Below are 22,287 nucleotides of genomic sequence, written 5' to 3'. Positions count from 1 at the left end.
AGGCAGAAACAGGGTAACATACAATAATACATATGTTATAGATTTTCAAAACAGGAATAGCTAATTAACAATGCTTGTTATACTATCTACTTTTATCATCAAGTCTGTTGCTCAGGTTGACAGATATATTTATGTAAGGCTGGGGAAATAATTGAATATTGGTGCTTGTTTTCAAGAAATCTTAAGTTTTTCCTTGTCTTTTTTTAAAATTTATTTTAATAGGAGTATCATAATTGATAACTAAAAATGGTACACATTTAGAAGACCAAGATGAGAGGCATTCAGCCATGGGTTTTGTATTACACAATTGCTGTTCTCAATGTAGTTGCTCAGATCACAGATATCAACATACAGAGTTATTCAAGGTGAAAATTCTAAACATTAACTGCTATTTTGAAAAAAAAAACCTGATGAAAATTATGAGCACAATCATCTCACCCATCCTATATATAAATTTGCATATTTTCCCTTTTTCCTATTTTTTCTCCTTTCTCTCATCTTCATTGTTTAATCCTTAAATTCAGTTTCTTTCCATTTTACTATATCTATTATGTCTTTCAGATTTTATTTATTCTTTAAGGTTCTTACACTAGGGAGACAATACAATATTTACACATGTGGGTCTGCTTTATTTCACTTATGAACATAGCTTCTAGTTGCATCCACTTACCTATTCATTTTAAAGCAAGCTAGAATGATTTTGTAAAAATATAATAATCTAGCTTTGGAGAAAAACTGAGCAGTAAGTACTAAGGGCTCCCATGCACCCTCTGTGCACTGTCCTCTCCACTATCCATATCCTGCACCACAGGGCTGCATCTGTGAAACTGATGAAGCTATGTCCCTGCGCCATTGTCATTCAAAGCCTGTACTCTACACGATGGGTGCTCTCTTAGTGTCGTACATGCTATGCATTTACACTAATGTATATCATGCGTATCTATCATTGTGTTATCCTACAGAATAGATTTACTGTCTACAAATTCTCTGTGCTCTGAGTATTGATCCCCCAACTTCCTCCCCAAACTCCGGACACCACTGATCAACCTCCAGAGAACTTTCTTCTCCAGAGTGTCCAACTGCGGGGACCATGGAGTATGGCGCCTTTTCATACTGGCTCCTTCCACTTAGTACTATGTATCTGAGCTTTTTCCATGTCTCTTCACCCCTTGATGCTTATGTCTTTATAGTGCTGAATAGCATCCTATTGTCTGGCTTTGCCATAATTGATTTATCTATTCACTATGAAATTATCTCTTGCTTCTAAACCTTAGCAATTTCTTGTGCAGACATAAGATTTTATTTGTCTGGGTACAAGTCAAGGAGTGATTTCTTTTCTGGAACACACTTTAAGAATGTGTTTGGGGGGAACTACCCACTCGGGTCCACCTCCTGCCCCTCTCTTGGACAGGAGTTTTCTTTCTCTCAATAAGTATATTCTGCTCATAAAAAAAGAATGTGTTTGGTTTTGTTACAAAATTGCCAAACCCTCCTCTAAAATGACTTCCATTTTTCATTTTGTTGACATTAGATGAGAATTATTTTTACTTAAAGTTTCAAGAGCATTTGGTGTTTTGGACTTCAGCTATTCTTTTAGATGTGCATTTAGATGTATATAATTGCTTCAATTTCGAGTTTTCTAAAAACATGTTATCTCTTCATATGCCTATGTAATGGTTTATTATAGTTTGTGTCTAGTTGTCCCCACACACACAAAGATTCATGCAGATATGGGGCAGACTTCCAGAGTCTGTGATTAATTAATGATCCAGTGCAGGGATTATCGGTGAGTGTTACTACTATTATGGGTGTGAATGCTGCCAGGATTATGGTTGTGAGTGCTACATTCAGCCTGGGCAGATAGCCTGAGTGCAACATAAGGGAGAGAGACTTGCCCTCTGTTGCCTTTGTTGCTCCTACTCCTCCCTTTTGTTCTTGCTGTTTTGCTGTTTTCCAATACCATGAGTTGCTGCCTTCTGCAATGTGCCACTCTGCCTTGGAGCCAGCTGAGTATGGACTGAAACTTCCACAAACTGTGAGCTAAATAAACCTTTCCTTCCTTAATTCTGGGTGTCAGATATTTTGTCCCAGCAACAAGGAAAAAGTAACTAAGACACCATTCATGTCTGGATGTCCTGCCCAAAGCCACACACACACACACACACACACACACACACACACACACTTATGGACAGGGCTTTTGAAAACTGATTGAGTCATGGTGGCACAGTAGGGGTCAGAGAGCAGGTCATGGGGGGGGTACCATGAAGGGGTCCCTCCCTGGTGCCTCCCCCTTCTCTTTCTGCTTCCTGGCTACTGTGCTGAGAGCAGCTCTCCTCCGCCCAGGCCCTTCTGTCATGTGGGCTCTGTTGGATCCTGCTATCCCTGGCCTGCACCTTCTGAATCATGAGCCAACATTAACCTCCCCTCCTCTAGGATGTGAGTCAATGTCTCAGTGATAAGGTGAGTAACACTGGTGACTTGCTATTTGTATAACTTTTTTACATGAGAAGGCTGTTCATTTATTTTTTTTCTACTTTTAATTTGAGCTGTTCTGTTCCTTAGGATTAAGGTTTAAGAGTAGTTTGCATAATTTTGGTCAATAGTACCCTGTCAGATGTGTCTAATGTACATGTGTCTTCCACTGTGTAGCTTTTCTTCTTTTTCTTGACATATCTTTTGTATAGTATAAGCTTTTTCAGTTTTAATAAAGACAAGCCAAGCCACTTTTCCATTCATGAATCATGCCTTGTATCATACTAAAAAGTTATTGTCAGACCAAAGATCATCTAATAGCTCCTCTATGTCATTTTCTGGGAGATTTAAAAATTTGCAATTTATGTTTAGGTTTGTGGTCCATTTTGAGTTATTACCTATAAAGGAATAAAACGTCTAAATCTGTATTTTGTTCCTTTCTGCATTGGAAAATCTATAGTAATTTGTCAGAAAGGGCATGTTTGCTGCATTTTATTGCTCTTTCTCATTTGTCAAATTCATTTGACTATATTTATATCAGTTTTTAGACTGTTCCATTGTTGTGCTTATCTTTTCCTCACCAATCCTATGATTTCTTCATTCTTGTAGATTTATTGTATGCTTTGAGGTTAGATTTTGTGAGTTTCTTCTGTCAGATCCCTAAAAATTGCCACTTACTTTCGTAGACTCAAATCAGAATCAGCCTCTAGCTTGGCAGGCTCCCAAAATCCCTTTCCTTGGTGCTGACCCAGAGTTGAGTTTGGGATTCTAGCACTCAATAAAAAGTAGACGAAACTGATCTATAAAACTAGAACACAAACATATTTATTCAAAATAAGAATCATGGTACACGCAATGGGATATTACTCAACTCTAATGAAGAATGAAAACCTGTCATATGCAGGACACTGGGTGGAAGTGGAGGACATCAAGTAAGTGAAATAGACCAGACACAGGCAAACAAGCACCCCACATTTGCTCTCATATGTGGAAAAATAGGGGAAAAGACCTGAAAATAGAAGGACTACTGAACAAAGACAAAGGGCCTGGGAAAGAGAGTAGGTAGAAAGGGGAGGGGAAGAGAACAAACAAGGGAAGGTAGGCACATCATGAATGACTCACGTGTGTATGGAACTGTTGTACAGTTGTACAATAAATAAACATTAATAAAGAGAGAGATACTATTGTCAAGTCTTTACATCACAGCTTTATCCAGGTCAGCATTTTCTTGTCTTGTTAGCAAGCTCTGCTGTTATCAGAAGATTTTGAGCAAGGTTGGATAAGTGCTGGGTGATTTGGTTGTGTCATTGAGGTATGTCCTGACAGACCGTGGTTGCCTTCGCATCCCTAAGGAAGAACCTGGCCAGTCCTTTCCCCTGTGGACCATTGCTTCATTGGGGATGTGTTCCACCGAGGGGACAGTGCCTGCACAGAGCCAGCACTGAATGTCCTTCCCTAGGATCCCTTAAAAACTGCAGGCATTTGCTTCCAAGGCTTCCAGGCATTTACTCTCCTCTTGCTATTTTATTTATAGTGCTCTCAACGCTAACCACTGGCTCCTGCTGATCAATGCATTTTTTATCTTAGATCTGTTATTGTGCTCGAGCAACTGAAGTCAAGCCTGTAGGTTAGGGAGCCAATCTGTCTCTTTCTAAAGTGAAATTGCCTAACAGTGTTTAGCTCCATTATGTATAGGCTTAAAAATTTAACTCCACTTCTAAATTCATAGGGAATGCATTAGCTCAGATGAACAGGGGGCGTTAGGTAGATACTTGACTGCAGAGGGCAAAAGGAACGTTGAGCTTATCAAAGTGATTTTCCTACTAGGTTGGAGCCCAACTTGCTCATTAAGATGTAGACTCTTCACATTGTGATAAGTGATACCAGCTTATAGTCAAAGGTGTGATGTGGATGGATACTTGTAACAATAACTTGTAACTGTAGCTTCTCTCGTATATTCTCACTATTTACTGATAAATCTTCCAGCTTTACTCTTGGGGAGTAGCTTTGGTAAAATGTATGGTAGGCAAAAATATACATAAGATATATAATACTTAAGAATACCAACAAATAGTACATAAACATGTGCCAGTTCCTATGGATGATGAAAAGAGAGGCTGATTACGTGTTTATGGTTCTGCAAGGAAATGCTTCCTTGAGTAATGCAGACATAAGTGAAATGATTCTGCATTGATTTGATTTAGTTGATTTGCTACATATTGATTTAGCTGATTTGCGACATATCAGAAAAGAAATTAACTGTGCTATCTATATATAATTTCCTTCAAAGTAGAAAAGGATGGATTCATGTTGAGTCTAAGACGTAATATGAATTTAGCTTTGGACAATATGACATTTGTCTGTGATCCTCTGTGTATTAATGTTTGTTACAATCAACTGACAAAAGAATTAAACAAAATGTTAAAATGTGAAAACATTGGAGGTAATATAAACATAGTGTCCATCTAAATGATAAGCCTTTTCTACCACATGATAGGTTAAATTATTTGAGTATTTGTAACATAAACTCCTAAGCAAAATTTTGGGGTTGATACTTAATGAACATTAGAAAATTATTTTTCTAAGGCCACTGAAATCAGAGATTTGCACATCATAGGTGTTCAGAAAATGGATCCCTGCTCAGTATATTTTGTAAATAATATTTGTAGGCATCTGGCTTGTTCTCTCCTTTAATCTAACCAGCATATTGTCCAGTAAATACCTGCTCAAATTCCGGGCAGCCGAGTCTGACATCTTTCCGTATTAGAACTCTCCTCGTGCACTCTTGGTTCTCCTGGTCTCTAGCAGGTCTTTTCTGAGTTAACCTCACTTCCCTGCACACCACTGCCCCTTGGCCTACATTGCTGGACTGCTGTCGTGTCTTCACAAACCAGGCCACTATATTCCTCTGTGTTTCCTACAATCCACTTCCAAGTTTGGGCACTGCATAGCATAGAGAAAGGGGAACTCTTCAAATGACCTAAGCATTATTTGTAACTTGGTTCTTCTCAGGGAATGTTCCTGGGTAAACTTTTGTTGTTGTTGTTCTTCGTGGACAAACTTAAATTCTACATCTACCTGACACCAAATTCTACTAAAAACAATCACAACAGGAAGACTGAGAAGTTACAGTGAAATCTACTACATGAAGTTATTATATTTTTTTTTAGTAAAAAGAATCCTATTACTCTTAGTAACATTCTTTTTCTTTAAGTTCTAATTTTGGAACAGGTAAAAGACTGTAAAAGATAGGGACCCATTTATGGAGCCCTCAGTAGATGTCGAGGATCAATATTTGTGTACAAGCTCAGCTAAAGACTGAATTCAAGCAAGACACTTTGCCATCTGAGCTATTGCTTTGTATTTAAGCAAGAGGTTAGTCTCATATTCATATGCATAATTTCTTTTGAGATCAAAGACCCCTCCGTGTTTCTGCTGAAAAACCTTCTTCCCCCTCCAAAAGCACAGATGTAACTATAAATAAAATTCTGAGAGGAATTCTCTAAAATCCACCCACAGATTCCTTGGAGAACACTTTAGAATGGTTTTGAAGGTCTAAAGTATGTGGCTGAAAAAAAATCTATTTACATTGACTACTCTCAATTAGTTTTCAGCTGTGAAGTGGACGATTATGTCATTTGATGAGAAAACTTTCTTAGTAAAGTATTGTTTCCTGTAATACAAAATGTTTTCTTTGTAGATTGGTAGCCTTTCTATCAGAGAGAGTGAAGTTGTCAGTGCAACTATGACCTACCTCAGGGATGGAAGTTTAGATTTGCTCAGTGATGAGGAGATCACACTCATATTCATGCTGCTTGACAAACAGAAAACTTAGAAACTAGGTTTGCTGATATAGTTTAATGATACAACACATGGTTAGTGTTGGGAGGCTCTGACTTCCAGTTCCTGGTATAGCCACCATGCAGGGAGAGGGAGAACTGGATCTAGAAACTACCTTTCTTATAATGAAGTATAATATTCCTTCCAAGTCATAGATGTCAGTCTTGACCGCATTTTTCCTCTCAAGATCTACATAAATTAATTTTTCTAGTATTTTAGGATTCCAAAGGCAACTGCTGTTGTCCTCTCTTAATTTTTTATTCTAAATATCCCAATATCATTTGAAATTCTTCTAGTAAAATGCTTTCACATATAACTTTTTTTTAATAATTGTATTTGGTACAGGGTCTCACTACACAGCTCAGACTCATAGTGATCCTCCTGTTTGCAGCCTTCCCAGTGCTGGGATTATAGGTGTGTACCACCATGCCTGGTCTGGGTGGCCGGCTCAGTGTGCCCAGGGGTGGGGCGGGTGTGGCATATGGTACCGGCAATTGAACCCTGGTCCCTGTGCTTGCCTAAGCAAGCGCTTAGTCCACTGAGCTATCTCCCTGGTCCTTACATATAACTATTTTTAACCAATTCAATTGCCCTGTTCAATGGTTCTTTTGAATTAGGTCAAAGAATGAGGCAGTAGTCATGGCAAAGATCTGATTGGTACATGGCTGGAGAGAAGTTCTCATTTTCAACTGTAATTCTGCCATTAGGAACACCACCAATGGGGTCAACAGCTGTGTCCTTGGAAAGAGATAACTCCTGTAGAGTCATGTTAAAACTGTGGTCACCTAGAAGCCCTAATGATATCAATCAATGCTCCCCTCATTCTCTATTTTAGAACCAAAATAATCTTAAAGCAAAATCACTTGTTGATCACTACCTTCTTTCCTTAGGCCATCATTCCAAATCCTGAAAAGCCTTTGGAATGCTACTTTTGCTATTTGTCATATCAAATTTGGTGTCATCTACAAATATCCCAAGGCTGCCTTCTTGGGCTCCAAAATAATTGGAGCAAAAATATTGACTTATGATTTGTCAAATATAAGCTCCTGTCAGTTGATCCACTATTCATACTACACTCAATTGTGTCCCAACTTAATCCAGTCCAGATTTAACCACCTGACCTAAAGAACAGGAAGAACATAGAAACATTGTGTTCTGCTTGTGGACAGCATTTCTTTCTTCTCCTTCTATTCAGTCTGTTTTATTTCTTCACATAGACATACATCACATCCTGGTCTAATGCATGATCCCTTTCCTTGTGTGTTCTTTTGTAATGAGAAAAGTACCTCCATTGTGTTTCCCAGGGTTCCTTTGCTTCCTGCTGCCTGCAGCCCTGCCTGAGTTTGCCCTTGCCCAGGAGGCCTCTGCATAGTGCCAAGCCACAGCCCCTTGGGGTGAAGGATTTCCTTCATGCTCGTTAGCATTGGCAGCAGAGGTACCACCAGGAATTTCATCAACACTCCTAGAACAATGTTTTTTCCCCTCCATCTCTGAATGAGAGTTTACAGACAATTGAAATCCAAAGCATTTGTTTGGGAAAAGCTAAAAGGATGGAAAGAAAGAAATTATCTGATGATCCTCAGAAGGTTTCATAATTAAATTTCAGCATTCTTGCATCTACAATCAAATGAATATTGTTTATAGGAAGAGAAAAATACTGATCTAAGTCTATTTCAATATACAAATTAAGTAACTATCCATTACCCAGTTGAAAGATATGTTAGGTAAACTGCTTTAGAAACCAAAAACTTCGTGGCAGATGTTCTGTGTAATGTCTTTGTAATGGTGTGTAATTAGCTTCTAATTAATCTAAACTTTTACCTGGAAATAATTCATTTCATAATCAAATACAGCTAAGAAAAGAATTGTCATAGATGTCCAAGTAGTGATTTTTGCAGTAAAAAGGTATGACTTTCTTCTGTAATTCTGTCACCATTATAATTCTAAAATGAAAGCAATATGAAGAGGCTGGAAGTGGTTAAATAGGACATTTTAATTGTCAATTCATTTAACCATTTGATTCTGTCATTTATGCAAACCAGTGCTGGCAGTAGAACTTTCACTTTCATTCAAACACAGCCGGGCTACTTTGCAGTTGTCTCCTGGAGGAAAGGGTTGAGCTCTGGAGTCCCAGGGACTTCGTAAATTTGGCGAGGCACAGGAAACTTCGGCTTGGGAAAGGGGAGGGAGGGAGCTAGATTACCATTTCTGAAGACACCCTAAGAGCCTGAAACTGGTTTTAGTTTTGGCACCCTAAGCCTATGATAATTCAATGGAAGTCTGGGTGACCCTCCAAACAGCTAAATGGGAAACTTAGCTCCTGATAATGGAACTCATTCATTTATTCATCCTCTTATATATTGAGAAAATGATGTGTCAGAACTTGTCTTAGAACAATATTAACCTTGTAAACTTGAGCAAATCTCTTATTTTCTTCTCTGAGTCTAAACCCACCCCTAGGTGCTTACCTCATTGAGCTGTGGAGCTTAGTGCCTATAGATGTAAGATTCCAGCAGAGAAACTAGATGGGTACTCAGGGGACTCCTTTCTTTTTTCCTTTGATATTAGACTTCTTTTCCATGTAATTTACAATAATAGGAAGCACGATTCATTCTCTTATAACAAATCTCTCTGTACAGTCTTGGGTCAACAGGAATTGTCAGTGATCTGTGTTTGCAGATGAAATTAAAGTACTCAAATATTATTACAATGGATCAAATATTTCTGCAAGATAATCCTCCAAGTCCAAGGATGTTGTTCTTTGCCAAATAGTACTTGGAGGCTCACAGACCTCAGCGCATGTGCATTGACACATTTCTTGACTCTGTTTTATACCAAATATGATCAGTGACATCCCTTCATTTATTCTAACTAGAATATTATTTTAGTGATACTTAAAATATACTCATAAATCAATTTTACAAAGTGTGAAATGCATGAAAATTTCCACACTAAGCATTACCCTATGTGTACAATACCAGGTAGGATAATGTCTTAGTAGAACAGATCCACTGAAAATAAAAGACAATGTTGTTTTTTGAATGTAATTGTAGCAGTAATGGCCTTTCAATTTCTACTCCAAATATGAGTTAATTTTGAAAATAGATTGTGGTAGAACTGACAGTCATAAACTACATTATTCCTTCATTAATTCAATCAATCATTAAAGCAATAAATATTGTTAATGAGCAACTACTCTTTCGTCAGCTCAGTGCCTGGGGGCTGTAAATTGAAGTTACACATTCTCTGACCAAGGCGTTTACTGTAATGAGAGAGATATAAATAAACACACTATATTCACTAAAAGGTAGTTGATGAAAGTACTCCATGTACAATGGGGGAATATGGAGAAGTGCTACCTAAGTCTCCAAGTGGAACAGAGCTCGTCCTCAGAGCAGGAGAGGAGAAACAAAGTGTGTGTAGGAGGAAGGAGGTGTTTGGCAGTGAGGATAGAAGAAGGGCAAGCAATGGGGAGGAGGAGGTTGCATCTAGGTTCAGGCACAAATCAATGTAAGACGTGGAAAAAGAGCTGGTGAGATGTGAATCCCAAAGGTAGAGAGGGATCAGCTTCTCCGAGCCTGGTGTAGCAGGCAACGGGAAGCCAGTGTTTGTGCCACTCTACAGCTCCATTTACTGGAGAAATTTGAACGGAGAAGCCCAGTAGTCCAGTGGGTAGGTTCAAATTCCAAAGGAAGATGAACAATATTATGATTGTTTTGTTTACACATTACAGAAATGATACACACACACACACACACACACACACACACACCCACCCACCCCATACTCTCTTTTGTTCTTGGGAGTTTCAATGATCCTCATTGTAGTCAAGTGCAAGGATGCCAAAAACAATATTTGAATCACTTGGACCATCAGGATTGTAATAAGAGCTTGTGAGAAGAATTTGCTTAATAGCATTTTAATGAGATGTGATGCAATTCTTACTAGAGAAGATTTAATTAGAAAAGATAGCTTGTCACTAATGAAGATTTGGCTAGGTGTGTTTTTGTTGCTCAGCGAACTAAAAGTTGATATAGAATCACATTGTTGAGATTCTTGGAAAAAAGCACATATATACCATTGAAAACTTTCCACTCATTTTTCCCTTCCAGCAAAGCAGTGAATCTGCTAGAAAGAAATTTCACTTGAATTTTGCATAATGTTTTAAATATAATTTCAGGAGTCAAACACCTGAAAGGCCAGAATGAATCAGCATTCCCCGAAGAAGAAGAAGGAGCAAATGAAAGAGGAGAGCCATGGGACCATTGAGGTCCAGTCTGCATCAGGAAGGCCTCTTGGAGATAACTGAACTGCTCATTTTTCGGACTATCCCAAGAAGCCCACGGCCTGCACATCAGAAGCGTTCTCCATCTCTGCACTGCACCTGCTCGCCGCAGTAGCACAGCTCCTGGGAGCCCTCGACCCCTGAACTCTAGAACTAAGTACCATGTGCTCCATACCACTTCTAATTAAGCAGTGAGCATTTATTTTATAGGGATTTTCTTTTGAAATTTGCAAACGTGTGAGTGTTCTAACTTTAATACTGCCAGAGCTTAATCCCTTATATCCTACTGATAGGGTATGTATTCTAGAGTCAAGTGTAAATAGCATCACTTTAACAGTAAAGCACACATATTTAATATACTTAGACATGAGTGTGTATGGGGGGTTAACTTAAAGAAGAATGTCTAGTGGAACTTCTCAGGCTGTTATGTTTCTGTATATAGAACTGGAAGCAGAGTTTATTTCAAAAAGACGAAGAAGAAATGTTGATGTTCATGATTGGAATCCCTGTAACAACAGATATTAAACATTTTACCCCTTCAACTGCCCGCTGATGGTTACCTAAAGAACCATAGAACTCTCACTTTCTAGGTTGTGCAAATATATTTCAAAGCATTCAATCTTGTTATTTAGAAAGAAAAGTGCTAAATCTCTAATAAAATATGAAAAATCTCTTCTGCTTCTTTTCCATTATGTAAAATTTAGGCCATCAATTTCTTATTACATTTTAATGAATCATTAGCATTTTATAGATCTTCCATGCTACAATATGAGAAACTCTATTCATCTATACGCTCACTCATCAAGTCCACAACTAATTGCTAAGTGACCTTATCCCTGGGAAGGTACTATCCTGGGAGTTATGAAAATAAAATAAATTCTTGCCTTGTACAACTGACATCAGTATAAAGCAAAGGTTTACAAGACAACACATATTTATGGAATATGACTCTTCAAAGGCTCAAAGTTCTGTTTTGAACAATTGTAATTATTTATGACATTTCAATGCAAAATACAAAGAGGCAAGGAGAAATACTCAATTTGTTTCTTACGTTAATAAGCTTTCAATGCTTCTTAGAGGAAAAAAAATTGAAATTGATAAAAGAGACATGAAAATAGAAACAAAAATAAAATGCAAAATTCAATGTAAAATCTTAACACTAAGATTCAAAAGAAATAAAATAATTAAAGTTTGAATATAAGTTTTACAATGATTAAGAGAGATAACTGAAGCTACAAGAGTATAGTGGAAAAATGATTTTTCTTAGTATAGATTTCCCAAGAATATCAACACAAAATTTATGGATAACTGGTTCCCTGTATATGAATAGCATACATGAACAATTTCTTTCTCTCCTGAACCCTCCTGATAGCCCCCCTTCCTTCCATCCTTCCATCCCTCTTCCCCCATCTCTTTCTCTTTCCTTCCTTACCTCTCTTCTCTTTTTGCTGGCTTTTTTTTTTTTTTGCCTCTACATTTGTTGTTTTTGTTAAGCTTGTTTCTGCCAAAACTTTGTGTTCTAGATCCACTGTGATACTTACTTGTTTGATTTCCTAACTTTCTCTCTACCTGTGTACAAAATGGGACTAGGTCCTTATTCAATTCATTTTGAATTCATGTTTGGAAAAATTCCTGATACATATTAAGAATATCTGAAACCTGAGGCACAAAAAATAAAATTGCCCTTCCCTTTCCTTGGATATACAATTTAGTAAGTGGTTCTTTTAAGGAATTAACTAAATGAAAAGAAACCAAAGCCTTTGCTAATTTGTAACACCATTTGTAAAATAAATGGCATGGCTTCTGGATTCTTCTATCCTGGTCTCCTTTCGCAAGAACATAAAGAAATCAAAATTAAAAGAATAAGTTTTCTTCAGAAAATGTTTGTTTCTTTTGTTCTCAAAATATAAGAAATTACCATTTCGAGCTTAAGTTCTTCAGGGAAAGATAATGGAGACATTGGCTTTCTTAGAAATTTGAAGGAAAGGGGCCGGGGTGATGGCTCAGTGGAATAAAAGACACTATGGCTGTAGTTTAGCTGAATGGGTAAGAAAATTTTCTAACCAAAACAAACCAGAATTGTCATATTAATCCAGATCACATTGATGATATAATATAATGGTTAGTAGAATACTTCAAGTCTATTTAAAGAAAATATTAGTTATAGTAGAGATAGTACCCCAAGACACAAAAGTAATATGCATTTGAATAAGCTTTCATAAGTATTGTGTTCTTGATACTGTCATAGCAAACAAGTATAAATATTACAGAATGCAATATGTATATTTAATTCACAAATAAACCATGCATATCACATTAATTTAGAAAGATTTTAGGTGGTTTTCGTCTATATCTAAAAGCAAACGGTTTAATTGCAGAGTAAATAATAGAAAAAAGCATGTCTACTTACATGAAAATATTTTTGCCAATAGGTAATTCTGAGTATTTCCTTTCACTGAGTAAGAAGGATATAGAAGAAATACCTTTATTTTTAAGTGGCTAAGTTAAGGTCTAGTCCTTAAAACTCCCAGAGGCATATTAATTAATAAATACACTACTATAATGTGAAATCTGTTAAGGAAATTAAGTGATTACATTTTGTAACATTCTGGACTAAATATCAGAGAAAGTACTTTAGAAATATTCTCAGAAGGCACTTAGTGTTTATTTTATTTATTTATTTATTCATTTATTTATTTTGGTGGAACCGGGGATTGAACTCAGGACCTTGTGCTTGCAAGGCAAGCACTTATTTATTTATTTATTTATTCATTTATTTATTTTGGTGGAACCGGGGATTGAACTCAGGACCTTGTGCTTGCAAGGCAAGCACTTATTCTACTAAGCTATCTCCCCGGCAGTGTTTTAAATGACATAATAATAATAAGTAACAAAAGTACCAGGCTTTGCAAAATGTGGAGATTGGCAAGGGTCAACGTCTACTCTGCCGTGTGTGGCGCTAAGGAAACGACCTGCCTGAAGGTGTAATTGCCAGGCTGTGTCATGAGAAGACTGTCACTCAACTGACGATGATTCTGTGGACATAGACCCTGATGCCACCCTCTCCCTGACTGCACTTAGCCACCTGGTCCCTGCTTATAATGGAGACGTGGTGTACAGAGGCGGAGTGACCTTGAACGTGGAGCAAAAAGTAGGTGAAGTTAATTTAAAGAAGCCTGGAGACTTAAACACAAAGCTCTGGTTATAGCAGATTAAAATGATACTGGATTCATCCTCATTTTTATCCCTTACTCCACCAGTATGACTTTGTATTTCTTCCCTTTCTTTAACTCGCAGTATCCACAGGGCTAACATAAGGCAACGCGAATAGTAAATCCTAGAAGTCTACGATGCTACTGAGAATCCTAGATGTAACAGAATAGTTGGGTGGATTTTGTGAACAGTTTTTCAGAATAGCTTTAAAAAAGGCACCTGAAGGGTACCTGAAAGTAAACTCACAACTTGTGTCTAGCACACATCACCACCGTAGGCTTTTGTTTTCCAAAGTCAAGACCAGCCTGCAGGTGGGAGTGTTGTTTCCAGCTGGAAAGCACCATTGAGTACTGGGTTGCATCCTTCCTTCTAAAGAAGGGAAGAGAAGCCTAGAGGATTTTCCCTCAGATATGTACATTAGAAAGTAAGTTCATTTTAATAAGTTCAAAACAGTGTCAGGTAGGAAAGCATTTGGCAGCAAGTAATACAAAGTCAGCACAAAAAGCTTGCTTCAGCCATGTACCGAAAGGTCCATGACTGGTAGAGCACAGAAGAGGCACTCCTTTGCCTTAACAGGTCGGGAGTTGTAACCGCAAGGTCCTACGAGAGACGCTTTTCGAGGTATCTGGTAGGTTCTGAGCAGAAGGAATGGGGGAAGAAAGGTGAAGAATCAGGAGTAAAGAACCGGAAGTGCTCAGCTAATGTCTTGTGGACCGGAATTGTGCCACCGGGCCGCCCTTCCCTGATGGGAGGGAGTTTGAGAAAGTAAATATACTTAACTGGGTAAGGGGAAGTGAGCATGGATATCGGTTAAGTACTATCAGTGTCCAACCAAGTAGGATTTCTGGGCTTTCCTCATATCCCCAGGACATGGAAGCCCATGCAACCCATAACTGTCATGAAGTTGAAAATATCAATACTCCCCATTTAGTTTTATTAATTAAAACTGCAGAAGTTAGGTAGCGTTTATGATAGACCTATTTCTGGATAAATCCATCTAGGTATTTCAATCATTCTATGCTTTTTTAATAGTATTATTTGGTATAGATTTGCAAATATATTTTATGAATAAGACCTCAACATTATAGTTCGTTAATCAATAAACAAATATTAGTCCCATGATATTCTAGACCTTTTAAATAATTGGGATACAAATATTAATAAGACAGTGAAGTTTCCTATATCCATAGCTGTATAGATTACAATGTTCTGAAGATAGTCAATATCCACATAAAACTGTAAAGTAGATCATTTTGGTTAATGGTGTATTTCTGGAAGGGAATTTCTGGAAGCAGGGAATATGGCAGAGAGTGGCATCTCCCCTTTGTGGTAGCAGTGTGGAATCGGGCAGTTCCTCTGACCATTCTGGACCTCAGATTTCTGATCAGAATGCAGTGGACAGGTGACCAAATGACCATGTAAGAGGCCTCGTGAGTCTATCATACATGCTTTTCTTGTCTAATTTTCTTTCAGGAAGCACAGGAAAGTAGTGGAGGCAAAAAATGGGAACAGGTCAGAAGCAACAGTGTTGGGCCACACAGGATCAGATGAGGATGAGCACACTGCGTGCTTGCACAGCCACCAGCAGAGTAACATCCTCAGAGCTCGAAAAGTAAATGCTCACGATGAGTGTAAATATGTGTGCAATAGCACAGCGTTGTGAATAATTGTTTTTATTCTTTTAAACCTTGCCCTTAGAAAATTAGCCTTAAAAATAGCAATGTGCTTTTCTGTTTGCTTGTTTCTGTAAAATGTAAGAAGTTTTTTCAGGAAAAAAAATTCTTCTCAGAAATCACTACTTGGACAATTTCTTCCACCCTGGCACACAAGCTATGTTGCTAGTAAGTGCTGCCTAATGATTTTTCTGCTTATAGTGATTTGTGTGTTGTAATACTAAACCCTTTGGAGCATTCCCACTGTGTTCTAGGGGGTTTTCTTTGTCTCTTCAAGGTGCAAAAAATGAGCTGCTAACAATAAGAAGTGGACGTCTCAACACTGGGGTCCTGCTGGAGCTTGGAAACATATGAACAGGATCCAAATCCCACCATCAGTTCTGCCTGGATGTGTGCTTTGCTCCCTGCTGAAAAGCCCTGGGAAGCACTTGAGATACTTTATCCCTGATATTAACATATTTCATAAACTGTTGCTTCACTTTAGATTTTAGCAGCTATTTATACAGTACTATCAAATTCTCCCCTTTGGCTTTAATTAATTTCTCTCTACAGCTAATAGGGAGATATTAAAATGTAAATGATTCATTTCAGTTTTGTGAATCCTGGAATCTGAGCCTTCTCTTATAATAACAAGGCTTTCAAGAACATTTTCTTTGTTTCCTTTTCAAATTCCACTGTGTTTATTTATTCCTATGTTTTTGATTTTTCAAATTCCGTTGGTCTTGATTCAGTTTAGTTCTACAGATCTTTATTGGTCATTTACCAGGCCAAGTACTGATTTAAGTTACAAAATGAAAAGGCCGGTATAGTGTTGCCCCTCTGCTAGGAAATATTTTACTTCTTTACAATTAATAATATGGATTTATGTATGTTTCTTAATTAATAATCATATTAATTATATATGATAGCCAAGATTTGTTTTATAGAGGAGAAAAGTAGAACCCAATGGAAGCAGGTGACCTGAAATGAATTTATATTTCAACAAGCCTGTCCCCTAGTTGGGAGTTTTGAAGACAGCAAGCTCATCCTCTTAGGGATCACGGACTTTTAAGCCTCATATAGAATCATAGAGAGTAATTTAGAAAGAAATCTCCTAAGTGTCAGGCAGGAGCCTGGGAGGAGTGTATGTTAGGGAGGCTGAGGCAGGAAGAATCCCAGCTTTACGCGCTTTCTCCAGCATAGACTTTGAAGAGAAGATGGCACTGGACAAATAAAAGAAGCAAATGTGAACCTTATCATCAAGTATTTGACTCACTTTAAAATATTTCCTGTGTTTATAACTATACCTTAAAAATAATTAAAGTACTTAAAGCAGAGAAAATTGCTGAGTTTATGACAAGAATGAGGAATCAAAGCTTAACAGTTGTTTTCATTTGTTTTTTTTTTTCTCGATTGTCAAGAAATTGCAAAACAGTGAGAACAATTTAATAAGTTGTCTTTTTAAAAATTATTATTCTTTCCTGGGGCCGGCAAGATAGCTCAATGGATTAAAGTACCTGCTGAGGCAAGCTTAGGCAAGCTCTGGGACCACAGTACGATCCCTGACACCACATGCCAGGCCAGGCCCACCCCCCAGGTGGGCTGAGCCGTCCAGAATCCAGGTGTAGTAGTGCAAGCCTGTAATCCCAGCGCTGGGGAGGCTGAAAGCAGGAGGATCACCACGAGTCGGAGCTGCGTAGTGAGACCCTGCAACAGCCAAAGACATTAAAAAAAATATTGTTCTTTCCTGTCTCACTCTAAGTTCGAGGAATAATCATTACTTTCAGGCTTTCTTCCCAGTGAAGTAACAAGAATACAAACAAAAGTCATTGCCCCCCAATGTCTAATTGGGGAATATGCCATAGAAATGCTAAAAGAACAATGCACTACTTAGGAAACAATGAACATTTTATCTGCTGCTCCCTCAAGCTGACTGAAGAAGGCATTTAATTGATTTCAAAGCAACCCTTTTTCTCCAAAGTAACAAAGGTGTAACATAGCTTTATGTGAATCAAAGGAGTGGAACAATAAGAACTTGTAAAAAATGAATAGTGCACAGATGGTGGAACATCTCTTTAATCTTTACAGGGGAATATCTTTTCTTTCTTCTTGGTTGTTTAAAGAAAAACATTTTTCAGTGCATTGCAACAGATAAGTGGGTTTCCCATTATAATCTTCCCTGCAGCACAAGTTCTGCGAACGTGTTCCCATAATCATACTAATTCTATTACCATATGTTGCTTTCGTTTTTCTTTTGTGGCCTAATGGGACATAGATTTCTTATTTTGAATTTGTCACTTGTTTGTTACATTTGTCTAGTGTTGTATGTGCAGCCTTCATTTGCTTTTAATAACATCTAGCCTAAACATTAAATATTGACAAGAAAGTCAATTATACCAAGGATAGGAAGTAGGTCACCACATCTCAGACTTGTACACAATAGCAAGTTTAACTTACACAATTTTGTTTTGTATGAATGCAGTTTACACAAGAAGTGTTTTGATCATACTTGTTGATACTAAAATTTTTAAAAATAAATTTTTGTTCCATAGGTTTAAAAGTATTAAAAATTAGATACTATCATTGTAACCTTCCCAAACCTGCATTTATATAAAATAATTTAATGCACTATTTCAGGAAAATATAGTTGGCAAAATCAATCTCCTTGTTGATTATTATTTTCTTTCATGTGTAATCAGAAACGGAGATTTTTTTAATTTTCTTTTTCATTTATTTACTTATGATTTTTTTTAATTTTAGGGACTAGTATTTTTTTTAGGGTAGCTAACTTTTTTTGTTTTTAAAAAAGAATTTTATTTTTTTCCATAATTTTATTGATAAACAAATAGCAATGAAACAGTTTCAAATCAAATTGGTAGGACAGTTTCAATAATTAACACATTGCATACATTCTTCCTAGTGGTTAATTGCTGTACAAGATGTGGACATGATATCCTAACACCATTAGAACAAATCATTCTATTCATTAAGAGAATGTAACTATATATCTATCCTAACTACTTTGAATACACAGATACAAAATGGACATTCATCTGTATCCCCTTTTTTTGTTAAGTTCTGTTATTTGAATATTATAGGTGTGTAAACTCAGCAAAATATTCTAAAAGAGTTCAGTAGTCCATAATAGTATTGGGTCTTCTGCTTTACTGGCAATGTCAGAAATTGTTGACCTGAGTCCCCTACAGCTCAACATAACAGCATGGCTTTACTTCTTATACTTCGTTTTTATATTTTTCTGCTGGATGGTTAAGACCAAGGTAAAGCAGGACCTATGCAACAAGAGTTGTAGCTTTTGGGTCTGATAAGGTCACTGAAATCCCCTCAGGATTTATCCCAAGATCCTGTACCTCAGATTGTTTGTCAGTGTCAGCCATGTGGATGAACGGAGATTTTTTTTTTATTGAGGTATTTATGTGTTGGTTTGTATATTGAATTTCTATATATTCACAAATTTGTGTGTGTGTATATATACATAGACATACATATATGTATACATATATATGTATATATGTATATATATTTTTCCCTATACTGAAATAATTGTTATGCCAGCCCTGCCCCTGGGGCATGCTGAGAAGGTGATTCAGACTAGGCGTGGTGGCATGTGCCTGTAATCCCAGCTCTTGGAAGGCTGAACACAGGTGGATCACTAGAGTCTGATCTACATGGTGAAACCCTATAGACTCTGTGCTAAATTTTATATGTATATATATTCTATCCTGTTTGCTATTGAGCAAAGAACGAACACTTCAGTAAATAAATACTCCTCAGAGTTATTTCTTTTTCGACCCTGTGTAGCCTGGGAGAGAGGGAAAATGCCTTGGAGAGGCCGGTGGGCTCCTTCCCTCTCCCTGAGCCCGGCCTGTGAGTGTCCTGCCAATTCCTGTCCATGGCTCAGTGTTCTCCACATGAACAAGTCTTGTGCACTTTCCTTTCTGGGAGGTTGGAATTTAAGATTCCAGCGTTGACCCACTTGGTTCTAGATCGCACCTACCTTACTTGGTGGTTGCATGCTTTTCTCCCAATTGGCAATTTCATGGGTAGAAAGGCGCTCTCTTTTTTCTATTTCTTCCAAAAGAAAGGTGTAATTGCTCCGCTAGTGAACAGGGAGGAATTGGGGGCGGGGAGTCTTGCAGGGGTGTGGGTGCCTTTAGAGTTTTTCTTTTGAGCAACTCATTTTGTTGATTTTAATGCAGCTTGTTGGTGCAGCAATGTGTTTTATTTCATAAGCTATTCAAGGAGCCTAAATGATATTGTTACTTCATCTTTACATGGATGTTTTGCTCTTTAACACTTGTATTAAAATGATAACCTAAATTATCTGCCAACCAATAATCATTATATATATTTATTTTCCTACCTATTCATCTTATCCCAAATGTATGCATCAATCTACTTCTATGTCCTTGTCTGTCTTCTTTCCAAACAAAGACATAAATGATGAAGTTAATACCATCTCTGCCAAGGAAGGGCTGGCCCACATTATGCACGGAGCAACCTCCCCATCATGTGGACTTTTAGAATATTGCTGCTGAGCTTAATCCCATGTGATTTTCTTGAAAGTAGAAACATCAATTAATTTTAAAGGCAAGCAACAAATCCTGGTAGCAGTTTTCATCCTCCAGAGATTATATCAAAGGATTTCACACAGATATGCATCTCCAGCTATTTTTATTTTTTATTCATTATTTACTTTTTAAGCTTTTGAGCTAGAATCTCACTAAGTTGCTAAGCTTCCTAGGCTGAGCTGGAACTTAGAATCCTCTGCTCTCACCCTCCCAGAGTACTGGGATAATAGCTGTGCACTACTACACCCAGCTTGGTTTTTTCTAAACCATATTTTATGAGAGATTGTAAGTCAAAGATGCAATATAAATCATAACAGAAAAATTAAAATTAAACAATATTCAGAAAATTAATTAAATATTAATTAATTCAAAATTAAATTAAATATTTCAAAACAATGTTCAAAAATTAAAATTAAATTGTGAGTCCAAACAAGGATATAAATGATGAAGATGCTCCATGCTCTTCTTGACTTTGGGATCTCACAAAGTTCTAGTATGTGGTGGACGTGGACAGTGTCCATGATGCTTACTTGTGACCAGGTGTCACTTGTGGGACTGAGCTACTGCTGTTTCCTTGACATCCACCTTGTAGACCCAGACAGAATCATGACCCATAGGGTGCAGGAGAAGTCCATTGGTAGAGTATGCTAATGGAAATATTTTGCTGCTGTATATAAAAGAATGATTGAAAGATTGCTGTTGTATACCTCTTTTTTGCCTGTGTTTAATTGTTTGCCTTCTTTGGTGAGTTCTTTCCATTCTCATTCATGAAGTTGTGGTCATTTTGATCCCTTTCTAGAGTATCTTTTAGAGTCTATGTAGGGTTAGCTTCATCAGCATGGAATTCTTTAGTTGTTCTTTGTCATGGAAGTCATTCACTTCACTTCTCCATCAAACTTGAAAGAGAGTTTTGCAGGATATATCAGTCTGGGTTGGAATTTGTTTTCTTGCAAGATTTGTATTACTTTGCTCCATGCTGTTCTTGACTTGATAGTTTGTGGAGAGAAATCTGCCATTATTCTGATGGGTTTTCCTTTAAATGTGATCTGTTTCTTTTTTCTAGTGTCTTTTAGTATACTATTCCTATACTGAATTTCTTGGCTCTTTGCTAGCTGTCTGGGTGTGTTTTTAATTGAGTTGATGCTATTTGGAGTTCTATATGCTTCTGTTCCCTGAATGTCAGATTGTTTCCCCATATTTGGGAAGTTTTCTGCTATTACTTCTTTCCCTATTCTTTTTATATCATTTGTATTGACTCCTTCTTTCTCATTGATGCCTATTAGTTTTATGTTGTTCATCTTTGCATTGTCTTGCAGATGTTGAATAATTTTTTTCCTGCATCCTAGCTGTTTGTAAGAGGTCTTTTCTTACCTTTTCACTAGCTGCAATGGTGTCATCAAAGTCTGAAAGTTTATTTTCATTTTCATTCAAATGGTTTAACCAGCTTGTAATTGATGTTTTAATTTCCTGTATATCACTTTGAATCTGCTTCATGCATTCTATTTCTTTCCTATATTGCTCATTCAAGGATTCCATCATTTTTCTAATCTCTATTTTTTTTATCAGTGTCTTCTTTAGAAGCCATTATTACTTATTTCATTATATTTATCATATTCTTTTTACTTCAGAAGTTATTTCTGATCTGATTTTCTCTATACCTTTCTGCAGTTGTTTCTTTACTTCAGATGCTGCTATTTCAGAGATTTCAGGTGTGTGATTTCCAATTTCTTCTATGCTTGTCTCCTGCATTTGTTCTGGGTGGTCTTGGACCTGAGAATGCATTTTGCTCCTTCTCATTGTCATTTTGTATAGCACTGTCTTCTGACCTTTCCTGTAGAGCTTTGGTACAGTTATTACCTTAGCACCAGGTCCAGATCTACCAAGTTCAAACTCATCCAGACATAGGCAGGTGGCCAAGGGAGGGGCAAGACCCAGGAGGAAGCACTACTTAGAAAGTTCTGGCAGACACTCAAAGGAGTGAATAGGGGAGTGAAGGCTGTGCCTAGTGCTAGGTTCTCAGAGTGAGCAAGATCCCATTGAATCTTCACCTCAGACCCCACACAAGCCACTGAGTCAGAGTCTCAGGGAGGATCACTGGCCAGCTACAGCTTGAAGAAGTGGCTGCATTCCACTTCCTCCTGCTGCAGCCCATTGGAAGTGAAACCACTGAGCCATTCTGGCAAGATGTTCTGCTCCTGCATCAGCTGCATGGGTCTTGCCTATAGCCTGTGTG

At 37.5% G+C, this 22,287-nt stretch overlaps 1 protein-coding gene across 1 annotated transcript in view; it reads left to right on the top strand.

The window, feature by feature from the left end:
• Ppp1r1c (protein phosphatase 1 regulatory inhibitor subunit 1C) overlaps positions 1-11,237 on the top strand; it is a 176,367-nt gene extending 165,130 nt beyond the window's left edge. Inside the window, exon 7 of the mRNA XM_004628639.2 lies at positions 10,496-11,237. Within this exon, the coding sequence (XP_004628696.1) occupies positions 10,496-10,584 (89 nt within the window). The 3' untranslated portion in view covers positions 10,585-11,237. The remainder of the gene's footprint in view (positions 1-10,495) is intronic.
• Positions 11,238-22,287: the final 11,050 nt, after the last annotated feature.

The sequence above is a fragment of the Octodon degus genome, unplaced genomic scaffold (assembly GCF_000260255.1).
Source record: "Octodon degus isolate 3935 unplaced genomic scaffold, OctDeg1.0 scaffold00025, whole genome shotgun sequence".
Lineage (NCBI taxonomy): Eukaryota > Metazoa > Chordata > Mammalia > Rodentia > Octodontidae > Octodon > Octodon degus.
Note: the sequence above shows the minus strand (reverse complement) of the source record. Positions and strands in the feature narration are given on the sequence as shown.